Consider the following 26,220-nt stretch of genomic DNA (forward strand, 5'->3'; position numbering starts at 1 on the left):
AGTCAACTCGTCTCATGAGGTGGCCAAAGTACTGGAGTTTCAGCTTTAGCATCAGTCCTTCCAGTGAACACCTTGGCCATTGGCACACACAATTTATACAGAGTTGTAAAGATAGTGTACATGTGTGCTCAGTTACTAAGTCATGTCAGAATCATTCTTTATTCTGGAGTTTTACTCAGTGTATCATATACATTTCCCCAGAAAAATAATAAATATTTTTGAATACATGAGTTTGAGTGTACTCTGGGAGTTGGTGATGGACAGGGAGGCCTGGTGTGCTGTGATTCATGGGGTCGCGGAGAGTCGGACACGACTGAGCGACTGAACTGAACTGAACCCCTGGTATACCAAGAAGCTGTTTTGTTTATGTTGTCTCAACTTTTATATGTCCTTATACCAATCCCATGAGGTAAGTAATAATGTTATTTTGAGGAAACTGGAGACACTGAACTCAATTCCTAGCTGTGCTGTGCCATTTACTCTCTGGGTAAATTTGGACACCTCTTTTACTGACCTAATCCTCAGTTTCCTCATCTCTGTAATGGGGATAAAAATAGTTCCCACCTTGCAAGATTTGGTGGGGATTAAATGAGATGATGGATGTAAACTACCTGGCTTATGGCAAACATTCAGTACATTAACTGTCATTGCTGTGACTTTCCCTGGTCATATTTTATAGGAGAGAAAGCTTGGGATCAACAACAGCTCCCCAAAAGCATACAGCTAATATTAATATGTGACAGAGCCAGGATTCAAATCTGTGTCTCAGTTATAAGATACAGATCACAGAATTGAATAGAAATGTGGTCCTAGTCAACAGAGTGTATGTATTAGTTGCTTAATCATGTCCAACTCGTTGTGACCCCATGGACAGTAGCCCATATAATTTTCCAGGTGAGAATACTGGAGTTGGTAGCCATTCCCTTCTCCACGGAATCTTCCTGATCAAACCAAGGTCTTCTGCATTGCAGGCAGATTCTTTTCTGCCTGAGCCACAGGAAAGCCCTTTTTGTCTCTTATCACAGACTCCCCAGCTGTCCAAGCATCCTGTACTCTCTGCAATAGCAGAGAATGGCAGGAGTAGGACTTGGGCTGGCACCTAGCACTGTGCTCCTCCCAGGAGCATTGTATCTGGGGCTTCTGAAACTGGACACCTGGGCCCCCTCATCAGGTCTCAGATGTAAGGCTGAATTCTCTCCTGCTCTTTTGGTAATAAGATGAATTCCCACTATACTCACATCTCACTAGGGTCACAGTCTAAGGGGAAATGGACTGGCTTTCCACAACTGCCTGGAAGTGTCTAGTCCTCAGCTTTTTACTTATTTGGAGAGTCAGCACAAAATTGGTCAGCGCTATTAGTTATATTGCTGTTAATGATAGCTACTGTTTATGGTGATCTTTTTGTTTGTCATGGACACATTACATACATTATTACAAAACACATCACAGACATTTTTTCCTATAAAGCATAAACAACCCTTGGGATAGCTATTACTATCTCTATTTTAAAGATGAAGAAGCTGAACCTCTTACCCATTATGACTACTGTCACCAGAACCTTTGTTTTAAAAGCCCATGTTTTGATAATCAGTTCCAGTATTAGTATGATCTAAAATAATTCTGCCAATCTAATTATGGAATTATATTATCTAAGAAGGCCTATAATCATTATTTTCAATTTCTGTACATTAGGCTATCTTCTTATCTCCTCAATTTTCTTTCAATTACTCAGTAATATTTTTGGAAAAGTTAGAGCTCTAAGTTTTAGTCAATTTAAATTGGTCAGTGTTTTTTTTTTTTTTTTTTTTGGTGGTGCTTATTAGAAAAAGACTTTTCATTCTTCTGGTTGCTTTATTGGGAAGTAGTGTTCATGAGCACAAGTTTGATGACAGTTGGCTTCAAGACCAGTTTTGAAATGTCTTTCATTTACTTGGGCAATACATGGGTTGCTCAATGATACCATCAAACTGAAAACAAGAGGAAAGAAAAGTCAACTTAACCTAACCCAAATGAGGAGCATGTTTCCTGGGATGAGAATGTGTCAAAGGCAGCAGGGCATGTCCTAACTCCCTTGTGGAATCAGGGTTGTATCACGTGTTAAGGGTAAATTATCTATTTTGTAAGTTAGGCCAAAGTGTGCTCCTTCAACTAACTGTGAAAGCATTCTTGAACGCCCATGAAACCTTATTATTCTAATTACCAACAAAAGGGGTTGATAAATGAATGATGAAGCCAGGTATTATTGTCATTAAATAGACCTTGCTCAATTATTTATCCCTGGGTCTGGGGTTACAGCTCAGAGAGCTGTGCATATTGTACCAGGGGCTTGAGCTCTGAGACATGGAGACTGGATTACAGACTTGGCAAGCAGCTTTTGTTGAATGCAGTTCAAGGAGACGGCACACATTTTTTCAGTCAGATATTTGGTTGATTTGAGGCTAGTAGGTATTCAGAATTTATCCACAAAAGCCTATTTCATGTTAGCCATGAAAAATGGCTAGAATTATCCAGAACAATACAAATGGTTAGGAAAATAGATTCATTACAAGAAAAATATAAACCCCCCCCCCTTTTTTTTTTTTGCCTTTTGGTTTTCAAAGACTCTGCTGTTTGTTTTCTTGCATTCTGACATCTGCTATGGCTACTTTAGTGTGATAAGTATCACTCAGTGTTTGTCTCCATACTGGATATTTTCTTTTTGTACTTTGTTTCTTACAGCGCAGTTAGAAGATATTGTCTTCTGGTTAAGAAATCTGTTATCAGGAAGGATGGGATTGAGCGATGCTAGTTTCTTCCATCCTAAAATCATGCCATCTAATTGTAAAGGTCAGCCCTGAAAATAGTGTAAAGGTTTGTTCTTTCTCTGAGCTCTTCCACCTCAATTTCCCTTCTATGCTTGAAAGGAGGAAGATGCTTATACCCCTCTGTTCTTGCTTAACAATTCTTCTCTGCCCACTACCCCTGGTAGTTATTTGGCCCTGGTGGGCAGTGGGGAGCAGGAGGAGCTAGAATGACTGGCCAAGGAGCCCTTAGGTATGAAACTATGAAACCTGGGGAAGACCTCTTGGAGAATAGAGGAGGGGGTAGGGCATTGTGCTGTGCTTAATCACTCAGTCGTGACTGACTCTTTGGAACCCCATAGACTCTGGCCCGCCAGGCTCCCCTGTCCATGGGGATTCTCCAGGCAAGAATACTGGAGTGGGTTGCCATGCCCTTCTCCAGGGGAACTTCCCAACCCAGGAAAAGAAATGGGGTCTTCTGCATTGCAGGCGAATTTTTATCAGCTGAGCTACTGGGAGAAAAAATAATCATACTTGCAATTATATGGAGTGGAGTGAAATCCATACTTTTGTTTGAAAACTCAGGATGTGTATGTATGTTGAGGGTGGGATAGGGTAGTACTGGAAGAGAAATATGAAACTAGCACCAGGGAGAATTTGGCAATTTAAGAGACAAAAAATGAAAGCTTGTTTAGATTGTTCAAAGGAGAAGTATGTGTGTAATAACTGATTTAAAAACGCTTATGAAAGCCATGTAAATAAGTTTCTGTATTTTATAATTTAATTTACAATTATTTTTTTGGTGACTTCAGTTTGGCTATAACCTTGACTTAAATTTTGCTAGTTTACTGTTCCTGTAACATAATTATCAGCTCACAAAATTTAAAACCTATGGAGTAGGTTAGCTATTCCTTTACACTTCTGATCGCTTAGAGCAGTCTTATTTTCTAATTGCCCACTCAAGTAGAAAGCAATATAATTCTAATAGGCCAAACTGATGTTCTTTAATTATCTCCTAAATATCAAGAGCTGTGGATATGTCTGTAAAGTGGTTACTTTATTACATTTGAAAACAAATTTTGATTTTACTACTAAGAAGAATTTTTGGTTCTCCATTTATATATGTTTATTATAATAGAGAAAGATGTGATAAATCCTACATATATTTGGTCTTAAGAATTTCAAAATTCTTGACACCAAATAATTGTTATAACATGATGAATGGGTTCCTAAAAATCACCACACCTTGAAAATTGGGTAATGAAAACTATAGGGCTTACAGAATACTGGGAATGGGGCATAATATTCAGGAACATCATAGGTGACATATTTTAAAAAGAGACATTTAAGAAAATGGCAGCAACATTTTACACACGTTAAATGGCTGAGAAATGCATAAATACTGCAATAAATATGGCTGTTTACCTTTAAAAAGATCTGAAGTTTGCTTGTGGAAATGGTAAGACTGCAGTTTGTGAGTTATTGTGAAGCCTGAAAGGAGGGTCATTGTAAGTCAGCTCTGAATGGATGTGACTTTTCTGACACAGGGGGTATCATGAAGCAACTGGTTGATGAGGTGTGTGCCTTTTGTGTATACCCTTCTAGGTTTAGGTGGATGAGATTTTTTTTTTTTTTGCATTCATTTAGCGTTTCTTGTATATAAAAATCACACATAAGCAAACACAAAGTTTGTGTTATGTTCAGGTTGTTCCGTAGTATAACAATCATGTTAGAACAGATTCTTGGTTTCAAAACAAGTGTTACAGGGGAACTGACAGTGTAGTATTGCCTTCAGCACATTCACATCTATGGTCACACCTTAGATTTTCACCACCACCCACGCTAGCAGGAAGCATTTGTTCAATTTTTGTTTGTTTGAGAATCCTGGACCTGTTAAAAGCTACACAGTAACTAAAGGAATCTGTGCAGAACTTGCTCAGGTGTGTGCAAGTTCTGAGTAAGTGTGCTTTCTTTTGAAAAACAGGATTCTCCTCAGCATGGGTATGACAGAAAGTGAAAGTGTTAGTTGCTCAGTTGTGTCCGACTCTTTGCGACCCCATAGACTGGAGCCCGCCAGGCTCCTCTCTCCATGGAATTCTCCAGGCAAAAATACTGAAATGGGTTGCCATGTCCTCCTTCAGGGGATCTAACCTGGTCTCCTGCATTGCAGGCAGATTCTTTACTGTCTGAGCCACCAGGGAAGCCTCAGCATGAGTATAGAGAGTGACAAAAACATGGACAAGGTTATAGAGACAAATCACAGAGGCTGGGTTAAAATCAGGTTACTTGATTTTCAGTTTATATCAGTTCAGCATTTTATAAAGTATCTGTTAGGTACAATACTCACTTCTGTCTTGTCATCTCTATAACACATAGTTAAAGCTTAACTCTGGTATGCTTGTTTTTGATTGCCTGCATTTAAAACACAGCCATGAAAGTTCAGTTTATACTTGTTGATATGGCATTATCGAACATCTTAGACTGTGTAGAATGTTTTAGAAACTGTTTTTCAATTAATCTTCACAGCCCAGAAGTCCTGTCAAATGCCAGAGTGTTTCATAAGTCCAGCCTAATAACTCTTCTTCATTTCTAGGAAGCTGTCCTATTTAGTTTCTGAGAAGGCAAAAGAGATGGGTGTGATTCCAAAGTCTAGGAATGACTGCCTTCAAGCATTAATTGATGTGGATAATACAGTTTTTAGACACTCCCCTGTTTCCATCTACCTGAATTATGCCAGTCATGTCTATTTCAAGTTTACTTGAAAATAAGTTTACTAAACACCTCTTATGATCCAAGTAGTGAGCAGTGCTGTGGGAGAAAAAAAGGATAAGATATTGTCCCTGCCATCAAAGAAATGATGTGAGTGTCTGACGTCTGAAGAGAATCTTCTCCATTGTGCTTGTGTTTTTATGGCAGGCAATGGGTAGGTGCCCATGTATGGGTGAATAATGGGGCACCATCATTTAGTTATCGGCTAAGGTAGCGGGCATGTGCTGTTTTGATCACTGGGTATTGTAAAATCATGAGCTTAGCACTGATACTGAGGAGCACAAAAATATCCTTCATCAACTTAGGGATGAAGTTTCATCTTTCACCTTTTAAAGAATACTTTGTGTGTTAAGTTTGTAGTCATGTGTTGAGGGGCCAGCCAACTGATGACAGTGTTGTACTTGTAGAACCAATGTCAAGGTTTGGATAATCCCTGGTTCTCTTGGGTTATGCCTTTTATGGCCCCTGAGAGGTCAGGGCAAGCCTGGACTGCCTCTATTTGTAAAGTTCTTTCCAAATTGCAAACAGACAATGATAGCAAAAATGACTAAAAAAGGTTATAAAAGTTGTAGTATATTTAACATATTCACTTTATCCATTTTGATGAGTTAATGCTTTTTAACACACACACAAAGACACTAATGTGACTACTGTAAAAGTACAAATATTTGGGAATAATGTTAAAGTTTAAATTTGAAACCCTTTGAGAACATGAGGCCAAAGATTATTCCTTTCCTTTTCTCTCTTCCCTAAACCCCTTTGCTTTATATAGTATGATTTTTCTGTTTTAAGTCATAATTGCTTTTATGAGATTAAATACCAGGTCAATAAGTGTGTTCTATGTCAGTTTGTCCCAAACTCTCTGCCCTATTTTTTTTTAAAGCAATCCTTAAAAAAGAAGGAAAGTATTTTAAAATAAACATTCTGACTGCCAGAATCTGAAATAAACTTCAGATTCATTTTTATATGTGGTAGAAATGAGAACTGGGGTTCTCTATTTTGATGTTTAGCATAAATTCCTTGCTTTTTGATGACTCCAGATGATTAATAAGTGACACTAAAACATCTTATTCTTCCTGGCCAGAATTTTAAAACTTAAACATCTTTTACAAATCCCAAGATTATGAAATTCAGTCACTTGTTAAGAGTTTAAAAGGGTCAAGGAGAAATGAAGCAGTAGACCTAATAAAATTAAATATCTACTGCCTATATACTATATTAATCTCCACTCACAGTTTATTTTGTTTTATTTTCTCAGGGAAGCAAAAAAATTTGTGAGTGAAAATGAAGGGGCTCTTGGGAAAGGAAAAGGGAAACGGTGGTTTGCATTTAAGATGATGATGGCCAAGGTAAGTATTTTCATAGTTCAGTCAGTCTGATGCCATATAAGCTCTGTGGAAGCCACATTGCCCCCAAGGGGTTGTAAAATTGGTTCTGTTCTGAGAGAGTGAAAAAAAAATCCGACATGTTATGTGTATACTTAGGTACATTATACTAGATACACAGTACTTGTGTTATTAAAATTTGGAGAAAGGGGTGATTCAGGAAAAAAAAAATTGTCCTGAAGGGCTCTTTAAAGGAGTTAAAATGAAAAATAAGTTGAGAAACATTGATTTATGGCAAAAGATTGACTTGTATGATTTTATCACTTCCAAATGTAATAGACTGTGCCCCTTTCACTTTTATTCCCTGGGAGTTATATGGTTCTGGGTCAAGGTTTCTTTCTCAAAATGTCTACAAGTTACAGAGCCATATAACTCTTCTCTACTAGGTACATCAGTTATAAATTGGATAGAAAATAAGAGAAAACAAATGATATGCCAATATAAATGTAGATTTTTGGAAGAGATAGAAAAAAGACTAACATTTATTTAGCACTTACTATGTTCCAAGCACTGAGTTAAATCCTTCTATAAAAATTGAGTCCTTATTATAAAAGTCCTTCCACATTTAATTCTCACAGTAAAGTAGGTATGTAGACATTATTATCTCCTCTTTACAAATGTTATGTCACCTGAGGCTAAATATGTTCCCATAGAGACGGAGTTTTGTGAATAAAGTTCATTTATCTTAAATATGAAATCTATAGGTAGATCTGATACATATTTACATATCATGGATTAGTTTTATCTGTTTTTACGGTTTAAATAAATGGAATCATGCAGTATTTATGCTTTTGTTTCTTGCTTCTTTGAGCAATGTTATTTGCATGAAATATGTCCATGTCATGGGAGTTATAGTTCATTTTTATTTATGTTATATTCTATCATATGAAGATATTGTAATTTACTTATCCATTTGATTATAGATGAACATTTGAGTTGTTTCTGGTTTAGATAATCTTTTGAACTTCAGACTTGTATCAAATCTTATTTAGGTGCCACATGCCTGTTTAGCTCATCCGTTATCCCAGCATCATCTATACATATGCAAAGTTATCTGTCCCATCCTCATTCTTCTTATGGGTAACCCAACATTGTTGGATAAAGTGGAAGGAAGATCTTTTACCAAAACTAGTTTATGATTCTTTTTTTTTCTTCCCTTTCCTATAACACCACGCCTTTCCATTTAGACAACTGTTTTATCTCTACCAGAATGAAAAGTCATAGCACTTAACATCCTGTACAGTGCACTTGACCCAGAAGCCCTTCAAAGCAGGAACTATGCCTTATTTATATTGCCTTAATTTCTTCATGCAATGAATATTTAATTAAACACATACCTTATTAGGTGCTAACTCAGTCCCTGCTTTCTTATTATGTAGCAGAATAAACAGATCATTTTCAGTGGTCGACATATTTTCTGTAAAACAGACAGCTAGTAAACATCTTTTAATTAAATTGGTTCAGGAGTAGGTGGGGAACAGGGGAACAAGTGAAACCTACCCATCTTCCCCTTTTATAAAAAGCACTATGTGATGCCAGAGAGATCTTTCCAAGCTCATTGTCATGTAATATTTTGGGATGAGTGTGGAGGATAAACATCTTAACAAACAAGCAGTTGGGTTTTACTGTTGTACTTGGCTTTCTTTTCAGAAATGGGCAAAATTTCTCCGAGATTTTGAGAACTTCAAAGCTGCTTGTGTCCCATGGGAAAATAAAATCAAGGCAATTGAAAGTAAGTGCTCATTCGATCTCATTAGATGAGGAATGCTGTCCTAGATAAATGTCTCAAAAGCTTATCAGATGGTTTTCTCAGTCCCGTACTACTGAAAAGATCAAAAACAAGAAAACAAACAAATAAAGATGTTTTTACGTCCTCTGCTCACTGTGAAGCTTTGCTAGCACTTGCTAACTGCAGCACTGGAGATTCCACTCTCCTTTTCTGCATTAGACCAAAATATTCTCATTTTGACCTTGTATTTTCTTCTACACATGAAAGTCAGTGTTGTGCACAATGACATTGAGTCATATCATTGGGAAAGCAGAGATTTTATTTTGGAAATGGACATTGAAAATAAATAATCACTTGAAATATTGTAAATCAACTATACTTCAATTTAAAATAAAGTCTTATAGAAATATCAAAAAAAGAAAATATACATTCACTTGGATGTTAGACAATAATAAAAATGAGCCATATCTAAAAATAATGAAGAAACCTTAAAGCATCATTTTCAAACCTCTGAAGTGAGAATAAGCAATAATCATCCAGAAACTCGCAATCTGAATATCATATTGTGCCTTCATTTTGTACAATGTTCATAGTGTACAGAGAAAGCAGGAGAATATACCCAATCAAAAACCTATTTATTATAGTGCTCTAGGCTTAGAATAAGGAAGATAAAAATTTTTAAATATTGTAAATATGATAGTATGTCATTTTAAAAATAATAAAATTTAAAGAAAGGGGATAACATTTAAAATAATTTTGAGCATGACCTTGTTATATTCTGGTTTCTAATATTTTTGAATAGAATCTGATTTTCCTCCATACTCCTCCAGATAGCAGGGCAGATTTTCCTGCTGGCTAAGTGTGGTGTTGCCTAATTAAAGTGGAGGCTCCATAGGGAGATAACACAGTTGATGGATATTTCACTGACAAGATTGGGCATGTTTTAGGAGTGACTACCTCTCAGTCCTCTGTCTCTCATCATCAGATGGCAATGAATTAAAAGACATCAGCTTATTAATCGAACACATCAGTTCAGTTCAGTTCAGTCGCTCAGTTGTGTCCGACTCTTTGCGACCCCATGAATCACAGCACGCCAGGCCTCCCTGTCCATCACCAACTCCCGGAGTTCACTCAAACTCATGTCCATCGAGTCGGTGATGCCATCCAGCCATCTCATTCTCTGTCATCCCCGTCTCCTCCCGCCCTCAATCCCTCCCAGCATCAGAATCTTTTCCAGTGAGTCAACTCGTCGCATGAGGTGGCCAAAGGATTGGAGTTTCAGCTTTAGCATCAGTCCTTCCACTGAACACCCAGGATTGATCTCCTTTAGAATGGACACATAATACATAGTAAAATAAATCAGCTCATTAATTCCTCCCACATATTCCTGTACTAGCCCTTTCTTGCTGTATTTTTCTCCTCAACACTTATCACTATCTAAAACACAGTATTTTTCATTTAATTTAAAAATAAATTATTAAATAAATAATAAAATAATTAAATGAAAAATACAGTCATTTCACTTCATTTTGTTCACTTCTTCCAATAGATCTGAAGGCAGAAAATTTGTTTTGTTCACTCCTGGACCCCCAGACCTAGAGTATGCTTGGTCTTAATGAATATGCTAAATAAAATTGAATTTCCAAATGAAAATGGAAAAATAAATTTTTAAAACTCTTGCTGTTTCCATTTTGATTCCAGTAGGGCCTGGATCCCAATACTAATGTGGACCAGGTACTCACTTGTTGACTCTCAACTTTTTTTCATATAAAAAATAGATTTGATAATTCTTGCTGTGAAGTTTTGTGTCATATGGTGATGCCATGGAGTTTAACTGTTATGTCAGCCTTGTAAAAGGACCTTGCCTAAAACCCCATGGTTATCTGCTGAGAAGCACCTTATCAACCACATTGGATTGCATATTTTGCTGTACCTTGGTACTCCAGGAGTACAAATATAACCTATACCTATTTGACTCCTGTATTACTATGAAAACCATGTTTTAAATCATTGAATTCTTTCAAGCTGGAGATTACAAGCCTTTCTCAGAATCAAAATCTACTTCTTCCTAATAGTAAATTACAGCATCAAAGTTAAAGAGTGATACAGACTTAGAGAACAGACTTATGGTTGACAGGGGAGATGGTTGGGGGGAAGGGATAGTTAGGACATTTGGGGTGGACATGTATATACTGCTATATTTAAAATGGGTAACTAACAAGGACCTACTATATAGCACAGGGAACTCTACTCAATGTTATATGGCAGCCTGGATGAGGGGAGTTTGGGGGAGAATGGATACATGAATGTGTATGGCTGAGTCTCTTCGCTGTTCACCTGAAACTATCACAACGTGGTTAATGAGCTACACAAAATAAAAAGTTTAAAAAAAGACAGTTTTCAGAAAGAGGAGACATAAAAAAAAAATTAAGGTGTGACAGACTACTTTTTTTTAAGACCAGAAATAGCTTTAGACAGGCAACCTTAAGCACAGAGTTTATACTACATGTTTCCCTGCTGGCCTAAGGGCTCCAGAAAAATGTAAATTAAATTTGCCACATTTAATTCCCCATCCCTAGATCAGTTTGACAGAAACTGTGCTCTGAATCCTTGCCTAACAAGATGGTATTTATATTGTACTTTACAGCAGGTAATTTAATTGGTCTTTTCCCATTTAGAAATGCTCGTATTTATCTGCTTGTCTTATTACCCATCTGTTCAAGAGGAAATTATACACGATGACAGACTACAAATTACTCTGTCTTAATAATAAATATCCAGAGGGAGATATGAAACCTTAACTTTAAAAGATACACAAGAAAATTCAGGAAAAATAATATTGCATAATATTCATTTTAATAAATACCAAAGACTATTTTAATATATTAATAATTTACTAATGAAGCAGAATTTATTCATTAGACTAAAGAGAAAAGAACTGGTCATTGATGGGCACAACCCAGATTTGTAAATTTGATCAGCCTTAGCTGTTTGATGGATATTACCTATATCTATTCTCTCACACACATAGTCATTGCATATTCATTCTATATAGCATAAAATAGTTTTTTTAAAAAAACATTTTTTTAAATGAATTTAACTATGATTATCCCAGGTGGCAATAGTGGTAAAGAACCTGCCTGCCAATGCGGGAGACATAGAGTTGCAGGTTCGATCCCTGGGTTGGGAAGATCCCCTGGAGGAGGGCCCAACAACCCACTCCAGTACTCTTGCCTGGAGAATCCCCATGGACAGAGGAGTCTGGCGGGCTGCAGTTCACACAGTCAGACACGAATGAAGTGAATTAGCAGGCAACTGTTATTATACTTGAGGAGCAATATTGCACTGTGGATAGAAATGTTGATTTGGAGTCAGACATCTATAGATAAAGACTATGATTTAGAGCTCTGGCTTCATCATTTACTACTTATGTAAATACAGTGTAACCTGGCTCCATCATTTACTAGATGTGTAACTATGGAGTTAAGTCTCTGTAAAATGGGAGTGCAATAGATTCCCTGGCAGGGATTTGATAATAATTAAATGAATTAATATGCAGAGATAAAATAGATGTCTAGCAATTATTATTATTAATCAAGTCTTGGATCAGTCAACTGCTGTGTTTGCTTTTGATTTCCCATCCACACAGTTGGACTAATAATACTTAACCTTACCAAACTGTCAAGGCAGTAAAATGAATTGATGCTAGTATAGTTCTCAGTATACGTAATTGACCCTCAAAATATGTTAGTTACTACTATTATTACTGTTCTTTACAAGAGTAAGTCAGTTTTATTTGAGAGACTGAGCGCATGGAAATTATGCGCTTTTAATTATGCTCATTTAGCTACACTATAGAAAGGTTTCTTTTTTTTTAGGAAATGCCAGTTTCAGTTAACAATCTCTGGGAGGATAGAACCACTGGGCTAAGTGAATATGAAGAGGGAAAATGTCTTCTTTTTCATTTTTGTGTTGAGAAAGGGAAAGGGCATGTGGAACTTTGATGTCAACCCATTGATTTGTTTTCTCTTCTTTATGATCTTTGTTCTTTGTTATTGTTCTTTCCTCCTCTGCCATTGGTAGGTGTCACACAGAAGGAACATTGCCTTCTGGACTCCTTAGTCTCTTTGACCTGTGTCTGGATCTTTCCTAGAATCACTCTGGCTTTGATGAAATCTATTTTCCTGCAATTCATTTTCTTTATACCTAGGATTTTGCAGAGAAAAGCCTTAGTTGTCACTCCTCTACCTCCAAAAAAATTTGTGGTGAAGCCACTTTCAAGTCTAAAAACTCGAGTTCATAAGCTGTGGAGTCGAATGTATATTTCACCCGTAATATATATGGATTATATAGGGTGGATGTGTTTGTGCGTCCTCAGTTGCTCAGTTGTGTCTGACTCTTTGCAACCCTGTGGATTGTAGGCTGCCTGCCAGGCTCCTCTGTCTGTGAAATTCTCCAGGCAAGAATACTAGATTGGGTTGCCATTTCCTTCTCCAGGAGATTTTCCTGATGCAGGGATTGAGCCCAGGTCTCCTGCATTGCAGGCAAATTCTTTACTATCTGAGCCATCAGCTGATAAGTCACTTCAGTCGTGTCCGACTCTATGCGACCCCATAGACGGCAGCCCACCAGGCTCTCCCATCCCTGGAATTCTCCAGGCAAGAACACTGGAGTGGGTTCTGAGCCACCAGAGAAGCCCCTATATGATGTAAGTGGTATTTTTTGAAATATTTTAATTTGCTTCTCTTTTTTGCTTTTAGGTATATTTACACTTATTTGCCAGGGATTGTGTATGGGGGACTGGGAAAGGGTGGGCCATGGTGCTAATTAGAAGAGCAAAAGCATAAAAGGCCAGGAAGGAAGGAAAGAAAAAAGGAGGGAGGGAAAGAGGGAAGGATGGGTCAGCATCCTATGCTCAGAACTCTCTATCAGAGGTTTCACATGTGTTTTCAGGGAAAAGTTTGCCATGGAAACCTAGAGACAAATGTTCCCCAGTTAATGAATAACTGTAATGACTAATAAGCTGGAAGTCCACTGCCTTCAATAAAACATGATGAGTGAACCTGGCTGAGGCAGCCCTTGGGTAGTTGTTACCAGAGAACACAGATAAGGACCATGAAATGATATGAAATCAGTGGGAGCCAGGTGGATGATCAGATGTCTTAGGAGAGGAGGATCTGCTCCAGCTTTTCTGCAGATAGACCAGTGCATCCAGTTACAACACCTGGGGGGCATGTTAATCAACAGCACACACTTTTAGAAATTTTGTAGAACTCAGAACTTCTACAAAATGAAATGAATCCAAATACAAAATGTCCAATTGGGGCTTCCCAGGCCGTGCTAGTGGTAAAGAACCCACTTACCAGTGCAGGAGACATAAGAGACATGGATTCAATCCTGGAGTCAAGAAGATCCCCTGGGGGAGGGCATGGCAACCCACTCCAATATTCTTGCCTGGAAACTTCCATGGACAGAGGAGCCTGGAGAACTACAGTTCATACATAAGGTTGCAAAGAGTTGAACATGACTGAAGTGATTTAACAAGCATTCATGCATGCACAATGTCCAATTAGACATTGAATTCCTTTTAATTTTCTATAAAAACTGCCACTGCGTTCTAAGTAAGTAAGGTGGTACCTAAAGAATGGACTAAATTCTGGAAATAGAGGTCTGACTCTCACATGAGCTTGGCTTTATCTTAGTAAGCAGAGGCTGAAATTTGCCCCATATTAACTTCCCTCCTCCTGTAATAATGCTTCCCCATCAGCAGTGCTTCAAAGCTGGAGACCCCAAGGAAACCAGTGTTCCCCAGGAGGTGATTTGCTGAGTGACGCAGGTCCTTTGTCCTGACTAAGTAGCTGAGAGTGTTCCCTGGTTTTTCTTGGGCAATGGAAATGAAAATTAGGAAGACTGGGGAAACTAGCAACTGGATATTGAATCTTAAATGGTTATCAAAGGACGTTGGCTTTTAGTAATCTGTGAAATTTCAACCTGAGACTCAAATTCAGTTTTTTCTTCCTTTTCCATTCTCTGATTTAAAAGAATGCTTTTGTTTGGTTTTTCTGAGTCAATAAGAATTGGACAGATCACTTTACTTTCCCTGAGGTGTGAGTTGACAGCACATTCTTGCCTGTCCCCTCCCAATTAATTCCCCAGGTCTGAAGTGAGTGTTAAAATGTGAAGTCTCCCTGCCCACCCCCACTGCTTAACACCTGTCAATGACTTTTCATCACATTTAAAATAAAACGCTCACTTTTTACCTTTCCTTAAGAGGCCCTACGCACACTGTCATTTGCTTTCTTCATCTGCATCCATCTCCATTTTCCTTTATTTGCTTACTAAGATGAGGCCAAGCTCACAAGAGAGTCAGACCTTCCTCTACAAACCCATCTAAAGCAACCCCTCTCAATATTTTACCTTCTTCCCTCTAGGACTGATCTGGATAATTATTATATATACTTTATAAATATATGATTATAATGTAATGTAGTATATATTATGATGAATGTATACTTCTTTATGTCTTTTTAAATTATTGCATGTTTCTTATTTCCACACCTCAGTAAAATAAAAGTTGTATTAGAGCAGCAATCCTGTCTTTGATATTATGTTTCACATCTAAGATAACTCCTGACAGAAGGTAAACATGTGAAAAATGAATGAATGGACTTCAGCTTCTACAATATCTATGAAATGTCCCATCTGCTCAGAATAGCACAGGGTGGTCTATAGGATGTGTGTGTGTGTTCATCACTCAGTTATGTCCAACTTTTTGTGACATCATGGACTGTAGCCTGCCAGGCTCCTCTCCATAAAAGATGTGGTAAACTTTGGAAAGAATATTGTTGCTTGAGAAAAAAGAGGAAGAAGCACAGTAATTATAATTATAATGATAGCTAACTACTGGCCAGGCATTGTAGTAACTATAATAGGGAGGAATTTTTGTGTTCTGTTATGTTAACCACTAAAGGGATGTTGCCTGTAAGTTTAAATTATACATAATGGCCCATTTCTGGGAATCCTGCCTTCCAGGTAATGAGCATTAAGCTAAAATATCTCTGTTTAGCTCATGAGGAACATTCTCACCAGGTCCACCTATTAATGACTAAAGGAAGGAAGAAATTATCACATTCTCTCTGGAAGCCAGCTGGTACTAGGAATGTTTGACTTTTTCCCCTCCCTTTTTAGTATAAAGGAAGCCTAACTTCCAAGCTAGGCCAGATAGTTCTTTGGGGGCATAACTTCACCATCTTCTTGGTCTGCTAGCTTTCTGAATAAAGTCGTTATCCCTTGCCCCAAGAACTCATCTCTTGGTTTATTGGCCTGTTGTGTGGTGAGAAGTATGAACTTGGGCTCAATAACATAACCAGTTTATATACATTTTCTCACTTAACTGTGTTAACTCAAAGAATAAAATGGACTCTTCAAATGGCAACTCTGGCTGCTGAGCAAAAGGCAGGAAGATGGACTCTAAAGATGTAGTCATTGTGTAGAATGCACATGTACTTTCATCATGTTAACATTTTCTCTTTCTGTATAGAAAAAAAAATGCTAGAGCCTGTAAAAGTGAAAAAAAATCAGTGTGTTGCAATGAGACGACTCAATTTGGAAGAGGCCAAGACTTGGCTTTTGTTTTCTTTTGCCCCCTCTCTCAAACTTTTATTTTCTTTTTAATAGGTCAGTTTGGCTCATCAGTGGCTTCATATTTCCTTTTCTTGAGATGGATGTATGGAGTAAACATGGTTCTCTTTATCCTGACATTCAGCCTTATCATGTTGCCAGAGGTAAGATTCTGACTTCTAGTTTATAAAACATGCTGTAATAAGCTTCTTATGCAAGCACTCTACTAAAAAAACTCTGCTCTTTAAGAGTAGAATGCCTATCTAGCTACTATGCTGTTAGAGTAATAGTATTTGTAACAAATTAATCTTCAAAACCAAAGGTCCTAATTCTTCTCCGAAGAGTATGTGGCCTCTTGAAATAATAAATAAAATGTGTGTGCATGTTTAAATGTACATTTTTCTGTGGAAAGGTTCACAGATTCTATTAGATTCCCAAGGTGGTCCCTATGCCCAAATATTAATTACTCAAGAGAAAGACTTTGACATCTTGTGAGTTGCATGTATTTATTTTGCTAAGTTTGCTTTGAAAAAGATACTATTTAGTGCAGCTTTGCAAAAAGCAGAGGAGAAAAGGAAAGATATAAGCATCTGAACGCAAAGTTCCAAAGAATAGCAAGGAGAGATAAGAAAGCCTTAGTGATCAATGCAAAGAAATAGAGGAAAACAACAGAATGGGAAAGACTAGAGAGCTCTTCAAGAAAATTAAAGATACCGAGGGAACATTTCATGCAAAGATGGGCTCGATAAAGGACAGAAATGGTATGGACCTAACAGAAGCAGAAGATATGAAAAAGAGGTGGCAAGAATACACAGAAGAACTGTACAAAAAAATCTTCATGACTCAGATAATCATGATGGTGTGATCACTCACCTAGAGCGAGACATCCTGTAATGTGAAGTCAACTGGGCCTTAGGAAGCATCACTACGAACAAAGCTAGTGGAGGCGATGGAATTCCAGTTGAGCTATTTCAAATCCTAAAAGATGATGCTGTGAAAGTGCTGCACTCAATATGCCAGCGAATTTGGAAAACTCAGCAGTGGCCACAGGACTGGAAAATGTCAGTTTTCATTCCAATCCCAAAGAAAGGCAATGCCAAAGAATGCTCAAACTACCGCACAATTGCATTCATCTCACACGCTAGTAAAGTCATGCTCAAAATTTTCCAAGCCAGGCTTCAGCAATTCATGAACCGTGAACTTCCAGATGTTCAAGCAGGTTTTAGAAAAGGCAGAGGAACCAAAGATCAAATTGCCAACATCCACTGGATCATGGAAAAAGCAAAGAGTTCCAGAAAAACATCTATTTCTGCTTTATTGACTATGCCAAAGCCTTTGACTGTGTGGATCACAATAAACTGTGGAACATTCTGAAAGAGATGGGAATCCCAGACCACCTGACCTGCCTCTTGAGGAACCTGTATGCAGGTCAGGAAGCAACAGTTAGAACTGTACATCGAACAACAGACTGGTTCTAAATAGGAAAAGGAGTACATCAAGGCTGTACTAAGACCAGTTAACTAATACCAAGAAACAAGACTGAGGTTGTGTACTTAACCGTAAGAAGTTAAATGACTCTGACTTCTTTGGATGCTTACCATACATAAGTTGGGTTAGGCTTTACTTAACCTACAAAGGATCTTTCCAGATATCAGTATTTCAAAAGTCAATTTGTTTGGCAACAGCCAAAACTAATTGTTTTGAATTACTTTTTATCCCTGTGGTTTCAAATCGGAGCCAGCTTTTGTAAAAAGCCTCCCCACAAGAATAATATTAGAGCCTTACATGCTTAATGAGTTTCAGCTTTTAATGTGCAAAGTACTTTTACTTCTTTTACTCACTGAGCCTCACAACAAATTTATAAAGTAGAATATAGTCGAGTTTTTCTTTCTCCATTAAAAAATGTGGAATCTGACTCACATAATTCTCACTGGACTTAGCTGATATTACAGAGTGGGGAGGTTGTTATTTTATTTTATTTAAGCTGATCTGGAATGAGCGTTCATCTTATGTAACAAGCTTTTGCACCCCGTTTTGCTAGTTTTACAATCTTTGAGATAATTTGGGGGGTTATATGACAATCTGGCTCGTAGAAAGTGGTGGACTTAGATCAAAAGTCCTAAGATGTCTAAGGTCATAAGTATAGTACATCTCCTAAGCAAAAATTTAAGCAATGCAGCAGAATGTATTTCACCTATTTCGAGTTAACCCCAACTTTGTTTCTGCTCTTCTCTAAGGAAACCTGAAACTCTATCACCAGTTACTACAACGCTTCTCAGTGTCAGATGCAGGGTATACACAGAATCTTATCAGCTGCATTTACTCTTTTCCCCCTACACCATGCTGCCTCCATGTGGAGGAATGAAAGGTTGTTGCTAATTCATTCCAACTGTAGAAAATTGTAGGATGCTTCTGGGTTGGGAAGATCTTCTGGAGAAGGAAATGGCAACCTACTCCAGTATTCTTCCTGGAAAATTCCATGGGCAGAGGAGCCTGGCAGGCTACAGTCCATGGGGCTGTAAAAGGTAGGACATGACTGAGTGACTGAGCACTGAGCACTCATATGGAGTGCAGGAAGCTAATACGTGTTCAATTAGATGTGTTTCCAGAACTAGGAAGCATATTGGTTTTGGATGCTTTTTTCCAGGTTGTGTTAGATGTTGAGGGGCATCCTGTTTTCTGGGCATTGATTACCAACTCCAGCAAACAAACAGAAGAGGATGGGCTCCCTGCTTGCTGACTTTACAGAACCAACAGAGGGCAGGACTGGTTGCCTCCCAGCCGCAGTGCTGGATTTTTCAGGGGCCTCCACCCAGCAGCCTTACTCAGCATTCTTCCGATGCATTTGCCCTTTTGCCCTAAGTTCCTGTTCCCTGTGCAAACAGGAGACCCTCATCTTCTCTGTTTTCTGTGGCCTCCAACTCTGGGGAAAGAGAACATGAGTAGAACCCACCCTCTGTTCTGTTCTGTCTAAGGAAGCCAGAAGGACTGCTGTGGAAGCTGTGCAGTTTGGGTAGAGAGAAGGAGCAGGGTCTGATTCGCAGCCATTGCCCAGTCAATCTCTGCACCTAGGTTTCCATCCACGTTCTTCCTCCTCCTCCGGCCACAGCCCCAGAGAAGGGATATTTTCATGTTGCACAAGAAGCAGCATCAGCTTGGCCAATTTTGTGCCTACGCTGGGGCTAGAGGGGTACTTTTTTCCCTACTCTGCGCCATCACTGACTTCCTCCACCCCTAATCACATGTCTTCTAATCTGGTAGCACAAGGTCTGGGCAGTAAACCTGAATCAGTGATGAAGCAGACATCACAGTCAGGGTGCAGTCTTCTCTCCTAGTTAAAAAGTGAAAGTGTTAGTTGCTCAGTCATGTAAAACTCTTTGTGACCCTGTGGACTGTATCCCACCAAGCTCCTCTGTCCATAGGATTTTCCAGGCAAGAAAACTAGAGTGGGTAGCCACTCCCTTCTCCAGGGGATCTTCCCAACCCAGGGATTGAAGCCAGGTCTGCATTGCAGACAGATTCCTTACCATCTGAGCCACCAGGGAAGCCCCTGCTAGTTGACACCCTCTAATTGTATGAGTGACTCTCCTTGTTCTTCTCTTCCTTGACATGAGGGAGAGATTCTCTGCCACCCCAACCCCTGAGGGGTATTCCCATCTGACTATGTGGGTATGATTTTTTTGAAAACTATTGTCCCCCAAAAGCCACTTCTCTCCTTTCCAGACCTCCTAAATGAGACTAGTATGGCAGTGGTGGTGGGTAGTAGGGCTCTCAGCAAGCCTCTAGGCAAAGTGGTTGGTTAGATTGCTGGTGGTCTGCTGAAGTGAGAATGCAGGGTCCTTAGTGTTCCCTTTATTCTTAACTCTGGATTTAGTAGTCAGTTCCCAGAAAAGGGGACCCCACATGGAGACCCGCAGAGTCCCCATGAAAAAGTTTCAGAAGAGTTCTAACCAAAACCATTTGTGATCACATGTGTGGCTCAGACTTTGTATCCAATTGTTAACTGCTTTATTTGTTTTTCCATGTAGTACCTCTGGGGTTTGCCATACGGCAGTTTACCTAGGAAAACGGTTCCCAGGGCTGAGGAGGCATCAGCAGCCAACTTTGGTGTCCTGTATGATTTCAATGTAAGTATTTTCACATAGCTGTGTGGTGACAGATTTTTCCGTATTCTGTAATTCCATGGCCCCTCTTCTGTAGCTGAATGAAGGTCTTAAGAGAGAGGGCTCTGCCCCCTTAAAAAAAAAAAAGGAAGGAAAAGTAAATGGAGTTTAGGAATATGATAAGATGATTAAATGGGAATATAGATTAGTGAATGAACGTTCAGTTCAGTCACTCAGTCATGTCTGACTCTTTTTGACCCCTGGACTGCAACACGCCAGGCTTCCCTGTCCATTACCAACTCCTGAAGCTTGCTCAAACTCATTTCCATTGAGTCGGTGATGCCATCCAACCATCTCGTCCTCTGTTGTCTCTTTCTCCTCCTGCCTTCAATCTTTCCCAGCATCAGGGTCTTTTCAAATGAGTCAGCTCTTTGCATCAGGTGGGCAAAGTATTGGAGTTTCAGCTTCAACATCAGTCCTTCCAATGAATATTCAGGACTGATTTCCTTTAGGATGGACGGGTTGGATCTCCTTGCAGTCTAAGGGACTCTCAAGAGTCTTCTCCAATATCACAGTTCAAAAGCATCAATTCTTCAGTGCTCAGCTTTCTTTATGGTCCAACTCTCACATCCATACATGACTACTGGAAAGACCATAGCCTTGACTAGATGGACCTTTGTTTTGCGAAGTAATGTCTCTGCTTTTTAATATGCTCTCTAGGTTGGTCATAACTTTCCTTCCAAGGAGCAAGCGTCTTTTAATTTCATGGCTGCAGTCACCATAAGCAGTGATTTTGGAGCCCCTCACCAAATAAAGTCTCTCACTGTTTCCATTGTTTCCCCATCTATTTGCCATTAAGTGATGGGACTGGATACCACGATCTTAGTTTTCTTCATGTAAATATTATTGTCTCAGTTTGGAAAAGGACAAAGCAAGAGTTTGCAAATGTGCTTTTTGGAAAATCTTGTTATATACCTCAGGTTTTGATATTTCGTATTAGAGTCTTCCCTTCTTACACATGTCCATTTAGCATTATTGAAGAGTCAATACTAAGTAAAACTAGATAGTAAATACTAAACAATACCAAATTCTAACTTTAATATAAAATGAAAATGAGTCTCACTCGATTGTGATACCCAAATGAGCATATTCAATCATAGCACTAAAATGAGTATTACACTTTGAGCTCCCCTGCGTGGGGATTATTATGGCAGGGATTCATTTTTGCCTATTGAAAAATCATTTTGGAGTGTGATTCAAGTCTGTGACAATGATTCTACACATTCTTCTTAAATGTGTAGTGACCAGATTAGAGATGTTCCAAAGTGTATAGGATCAGAAAGTAGGATGGTGGAGATTGGGGAATTAATAATTCAGAAATCTTTGAAGGGTAGCAAATGAGAATAAAATTTTATGTTGAGTGGGGAATGAAGGAAGGAAAGAAAAATGATGGTCTTCTTACTTATACTATTAATATGCATATTTCACAGATGTTTTGAATTCTACCCTCAACCTCTCTAAATTGTGAGTTTCCTAAAGAAGGGATAACATCTGCTGCATCTTCATTGAAGCCCTTGACATAATACTCAACCAGTAGAGACTTAATGAATCTTGTTTCCTGGGAATCCTGAGCAAGGGGGAGGATTTGTAGAGCATTGAAATAAGAACCAAAAAATTTAATTGATGTGAGCAGTACCAGCAAATATAAACTTTAGGAAAGATTCCCAGCCTCTGACTCAACAAAGCAGCTATAGAATAAGCACAGAGTGACAGCCTCAACTTTGTGGCCTTTGGAATTTTAATTTACACCTGTCAGTTGGAATTTTCACTTAAATTCAATGTTTATTAAACATAAACATGCCCTGGTTTTACAAAGATGCATGTGACATGGTTCTTGACCTCAAGGTAATTATGACAGTAGAAGAAAGCTCTTGCACAGGCAACTAGTATGCAATGTGTTCTGCACCTAGTAAAATGAAGGAGAAAAAAATACTGGGGAGCCCTGAGGAAGCAGGTTGTTTATTTCGCTTGCGTGCCTGGGTTTCAGAGAAGATATGGCCTTTGAGTTAGATTTGACTTATCTTTTATTTCTCCTTTCCTCTGCTCTACTTCTTCCATTTCTCCCTCTCTCTCCTTCCCCCTCCCATTTACATTTCAATTAATTTATTACTATATATCCCCCATACTATTTTTATTTCTCATTCTCTTCCTCTGATTAGTAACATAATAAGCTTCCAGTCTGGTTAATAAGACCCAGAACTAATATTGCTGGCATTTTCTGATGTTTTAGTCATATCATGGAAAGGAAGAACTAAAAGTATGAATAAAAGGTGTTTTGATTTTAAACACATATTTTTGAAGTTTCTACACTTACAAATTTGTCAGGTAACTGAAATGAAACAATGTCCATTTTGCAAACAATGTCTGTTTGAGATTTTAGAGGTATTAATTAACTGAGAAAGACAAAGAGGAAGGTGGTGCTGGAAGAGCTGCTAAGCAGTGGACTAGAGAGTCTAGGAGGTGAACACAGGAGGAGATAGAGGAAAGGTCTGGGCAATGAGTATGCTTTCTAAGATTTTTATTACTGCCCTCAACAGCTTTCTCCTGTTCAGTTTGGTGAAATATTATTTTTAAATTGTGTACCAGGTCTTGGTTGTGGCATGCAGCATCTTTTCACTGCAGTGCATGAGATCTAGCTCCCTGACCAGGGACTGAACCCATGCCCTCTGCACTGAGATCACAGAGTCTCAGCCACTGGACCACTAAGGAAGTTCCCAGTTTGGTGAAATACTATTTACTGTGGATAGAGGAAGATGGAAACAGGAAGATCCTATAATATTCACTTAGGCCAACCTAGAAATTATTCTAAGGCCATGAGAGATTATTGAAAGGTCAAGAAAAAAAGTCATTAAAGTAATGGTATGCACTTCTTTCTTTCTTAATTTTTTCTGAGGACTGTGATCACTCAATTGTTTGACATATCACAAATAAGAGACTTAAGAGAGTAATGAGAGTTTAATCCCATAAAGACTTTCTATCCCATGTCTCACATTATAAAGTTAGGGAAACGTTGAGTCACAGAAGCATCTTTAAGGTCTTAGGGCTAATAAAAGCCTCTTAATCTAGTGTTCTTTCTCTGTTTTGTATCACATCAGTCACTTTTTTGTCATAATTTCCAACATCTTTCTCATTGACAGTTTCTGGAACACAGACTGACTCCATTTAATGCTGTATCTTGCAAGGGGAAAAGGAGTTGAGCAGTTGGATCCCATTTCCACCTTTTGTAATAAACATGCAATTGCTAAATTAGCTTCTCAAGTAGAAAGGTTCAATATTTAACCTTGCCTGAATTCTTTACTTGCTGCTCTGAACAGTTACGTCATAGAGATGCCCTCTCTGTATTATCAAGTGATCTAATTGGACAGCCCACTATTTCATCTATCATAGTACCATGGCGGAAACCTTTGGCCAGATGTCCTTGAGGTCCCTGGAAACTCGGAATTCTGTACTTCCAAAGAGCCTGGAGATGCCAGGAGAAAAAGTTTTAGGCCCAGGGTAGAGATGACTGGTGCCTAAATGGTCTAATCAGAACATGAGCTTTTTTTCCCTTTATTTAAGAATGTTAATATATCAGATTAGGTAAGCAGTGTCATATAGACGCAGGTAAAGAAAAGCAGAATCAACTTATAGAACACTGTAAAATAGATGCAAGCATGACCTCTTGTGGTAGAAGATCCTATAAGTCAGGATCAGAAGATTTTCAGGGTGGAGGTGGCAAGTTTCTGGGGACCTGCTTCTCTGTTGAGTTTATGTTAGAACCTTGAAATGTCTCTCTGGACCCTCCTCCTCCTCACTCAGAGGTATCCCCTTGGAGCTCATCCAGATTCCCTTTAATTAATAGCAGTTGAGTGCCATTTGCTATCTGCAAGGCCAGCCAGTCTTATGGATTCTCAAAGTCACCACTTACAAGCACCATATTTTAAATTTATTTTTATTATATACCCAGTGGTGGGTCTTACTGGGTAAGAGGAAAGTATATTTTATTAAAATAGCAAGAAATAAGAAGGTGGTATAATATGGATATTATGAATCAAATGGACAGAAATAGTATTATTTGAAGCAATAGAATTAGAAGAACAGGTTTAAGTCAGTAAGAAGAGGATGTCTTTGTTGGCATGGTATTTGGAGACACAAGAATGATGTAGGAATGATGAAGAGACTATAGAGCTTTGATATTCTTGTGAGAGAGGGAGGGACTGAGGTGGAATTTGGAATGAGCTTGAGCTGTTATCAGACAGTGAGATCATGTGGGTAAAAATTTGAGCTGTGAGTAAAGGGAAATGCATTTAGCTTTCCAGCTTGAGGACATTTTGTACATTGTGAATGAAGTCGCTCAGTCGTGTCCGACTCTTCGCGACCCCGTGGACTACAGCCTACCAGGCTCCTCCACCCTTGGGATTTTCCCGGAGTACTGGAGTGGGTTGCCATTGCCTTCTCCCTTTGTACATTGTGGATGGAGATAAATGATGAGTCAAACTTTGTCTTCCCTTTTCCCCAAGTCATCATAGATATGGGAGATGTGGAGAGGAGAGTTTATACCCATTATGTATTAAACAGGCACATACATTAAATTTTATCTTTATATAACAATGATTCAAGATGAAGATCAATGATCTTTTTGTATTTGAGGAGACTGGGACTCAGAGAGGTTCACTGGTTTCCCAAAGACAGCACAGATAATTAAAGAATGTATTGAAATTCAAACTAAAATGTGGCTGACAATGTAAAATTGTTTGTTTTACTCTAACATATCATCCCAAGCCTAGGCCTTCTGCCCACTTTTGCCATATCTCATTTTTGAGGTCTATGAGTTTGAGTGAACTCCGGGAGTTGGTGACGGACAGGGAGGCCTGGCGTGCTGTGATTCATGGGGTCGCAAAGAGTCGGACATGACTGAGTGACTGAATGGAACTGAACTGAACTGATCCTCAAAGGAGACTGTCACAAACAGTCTAAATGTTAATAAACAGCAGTTCAGGTTCTTGTTTTATTGGCATCAATGTTTCCTTTAAGTAGTGATCTTCTAAAATGAGGGTGTCCTCTCTCAAACAGTCTCAGTTCTCGAAGTTCCTTCATCTCTTACTGTACCAGCCACATTTAGAAGAGATATTTTTGTGATTCACATATGGAATGAGCATCCTTTATTTAGAAATATTTCAGTAGTTCAAATGCATCTTTGTTTTTAGGGAGCTCCCCTTTTTTAAATTGAGGTAAAATTGACTAAAACATTTTTTTAAGGTATATAGCATCATGATTTAATATTTATATATATGTTACAAATGGTTACCACAATAAGTCTAGTTATGTCTCTTACTGTACATAACATAGTTACAGAATTTTTTTTCTTGTGATGAGAAATTTTAAGATTTGCTCTTTCTACTGAAAACAATGCATAACCTAAAAGTTGAAAATTGTGCTTTATTTGGTGGCTTTACTGAGGTTCATAGCCTGGGGTGGCAGTCTCTCAGATCGCTCTGAGGGATTGTTCCAAAGAGGTAAGGGAAGAGTCAGGATATATAGGAGTCTTTTCTGGGAAAAAACAAAAATAAAATGCAGCCCATATGCCGGTACATAAAAGGATTACTGCTAGTCACACAAAAAACAAACCTCTCAAGTTAATAATTTCAGTACATTTGTTTGTATGAGGAAGATGTAAGAGTCTGGTTTCACTGAAATGATTTGTTTGATATGGTTCTTAACTATCTAGGACTGGTATCCTATTTTTCTCTCCTGAATTGTCTTAAAAGTGTATGGTTGAGGGTATCTGCAGCAGC

The 26,220-nt window shown here is 38.5% G+C and overlaps 1 protein-coding gene across 1 annotated transcript in view; it reads left to right on the top strand.

Moving 5' to 3' along the window:
* The window catches only part of TMC1 (transmembrane channel like 1), a 182,042-nt gene that overhangs the window by 97,885 nt on the left and 57,937 nt on the right, over positions 1-26,220 (top strand). Inside the window, exons 6-9 of the mRNA XM_088837777.1 lie at positions 6,808-6,898; positions 8,585-8,666; positions 16,341-16,447; positions 20,312-20,410. Of these exons, the coding sequence (XP_088693903.1) occupies positions 6,808-6,898; positions 8,585-8,666; positions 16,341-16,447; positions 20,312-20,410 (379 nt within the window). The remainder of the gene's footprint in view (positions 1-6,807; positions 6,899-8,584; positions 8,667-16,340; positions 16,448-20,311; positions 20,411-26,220) is intronic.

This window comes from Moschus berezovskii, chromosome 7, assembly GCF_049115385.1.
Source record: "Moschus berezovskii isolate FMDL1 chromosome 7, NW_MosBer_1.0, whole genome shotgun sequence".
NCBI lineage: Eukaryota > Metazoa > Chordata > Mammalia > Artiodactyla > Moschidae > Moschus > Moschus berezovskii.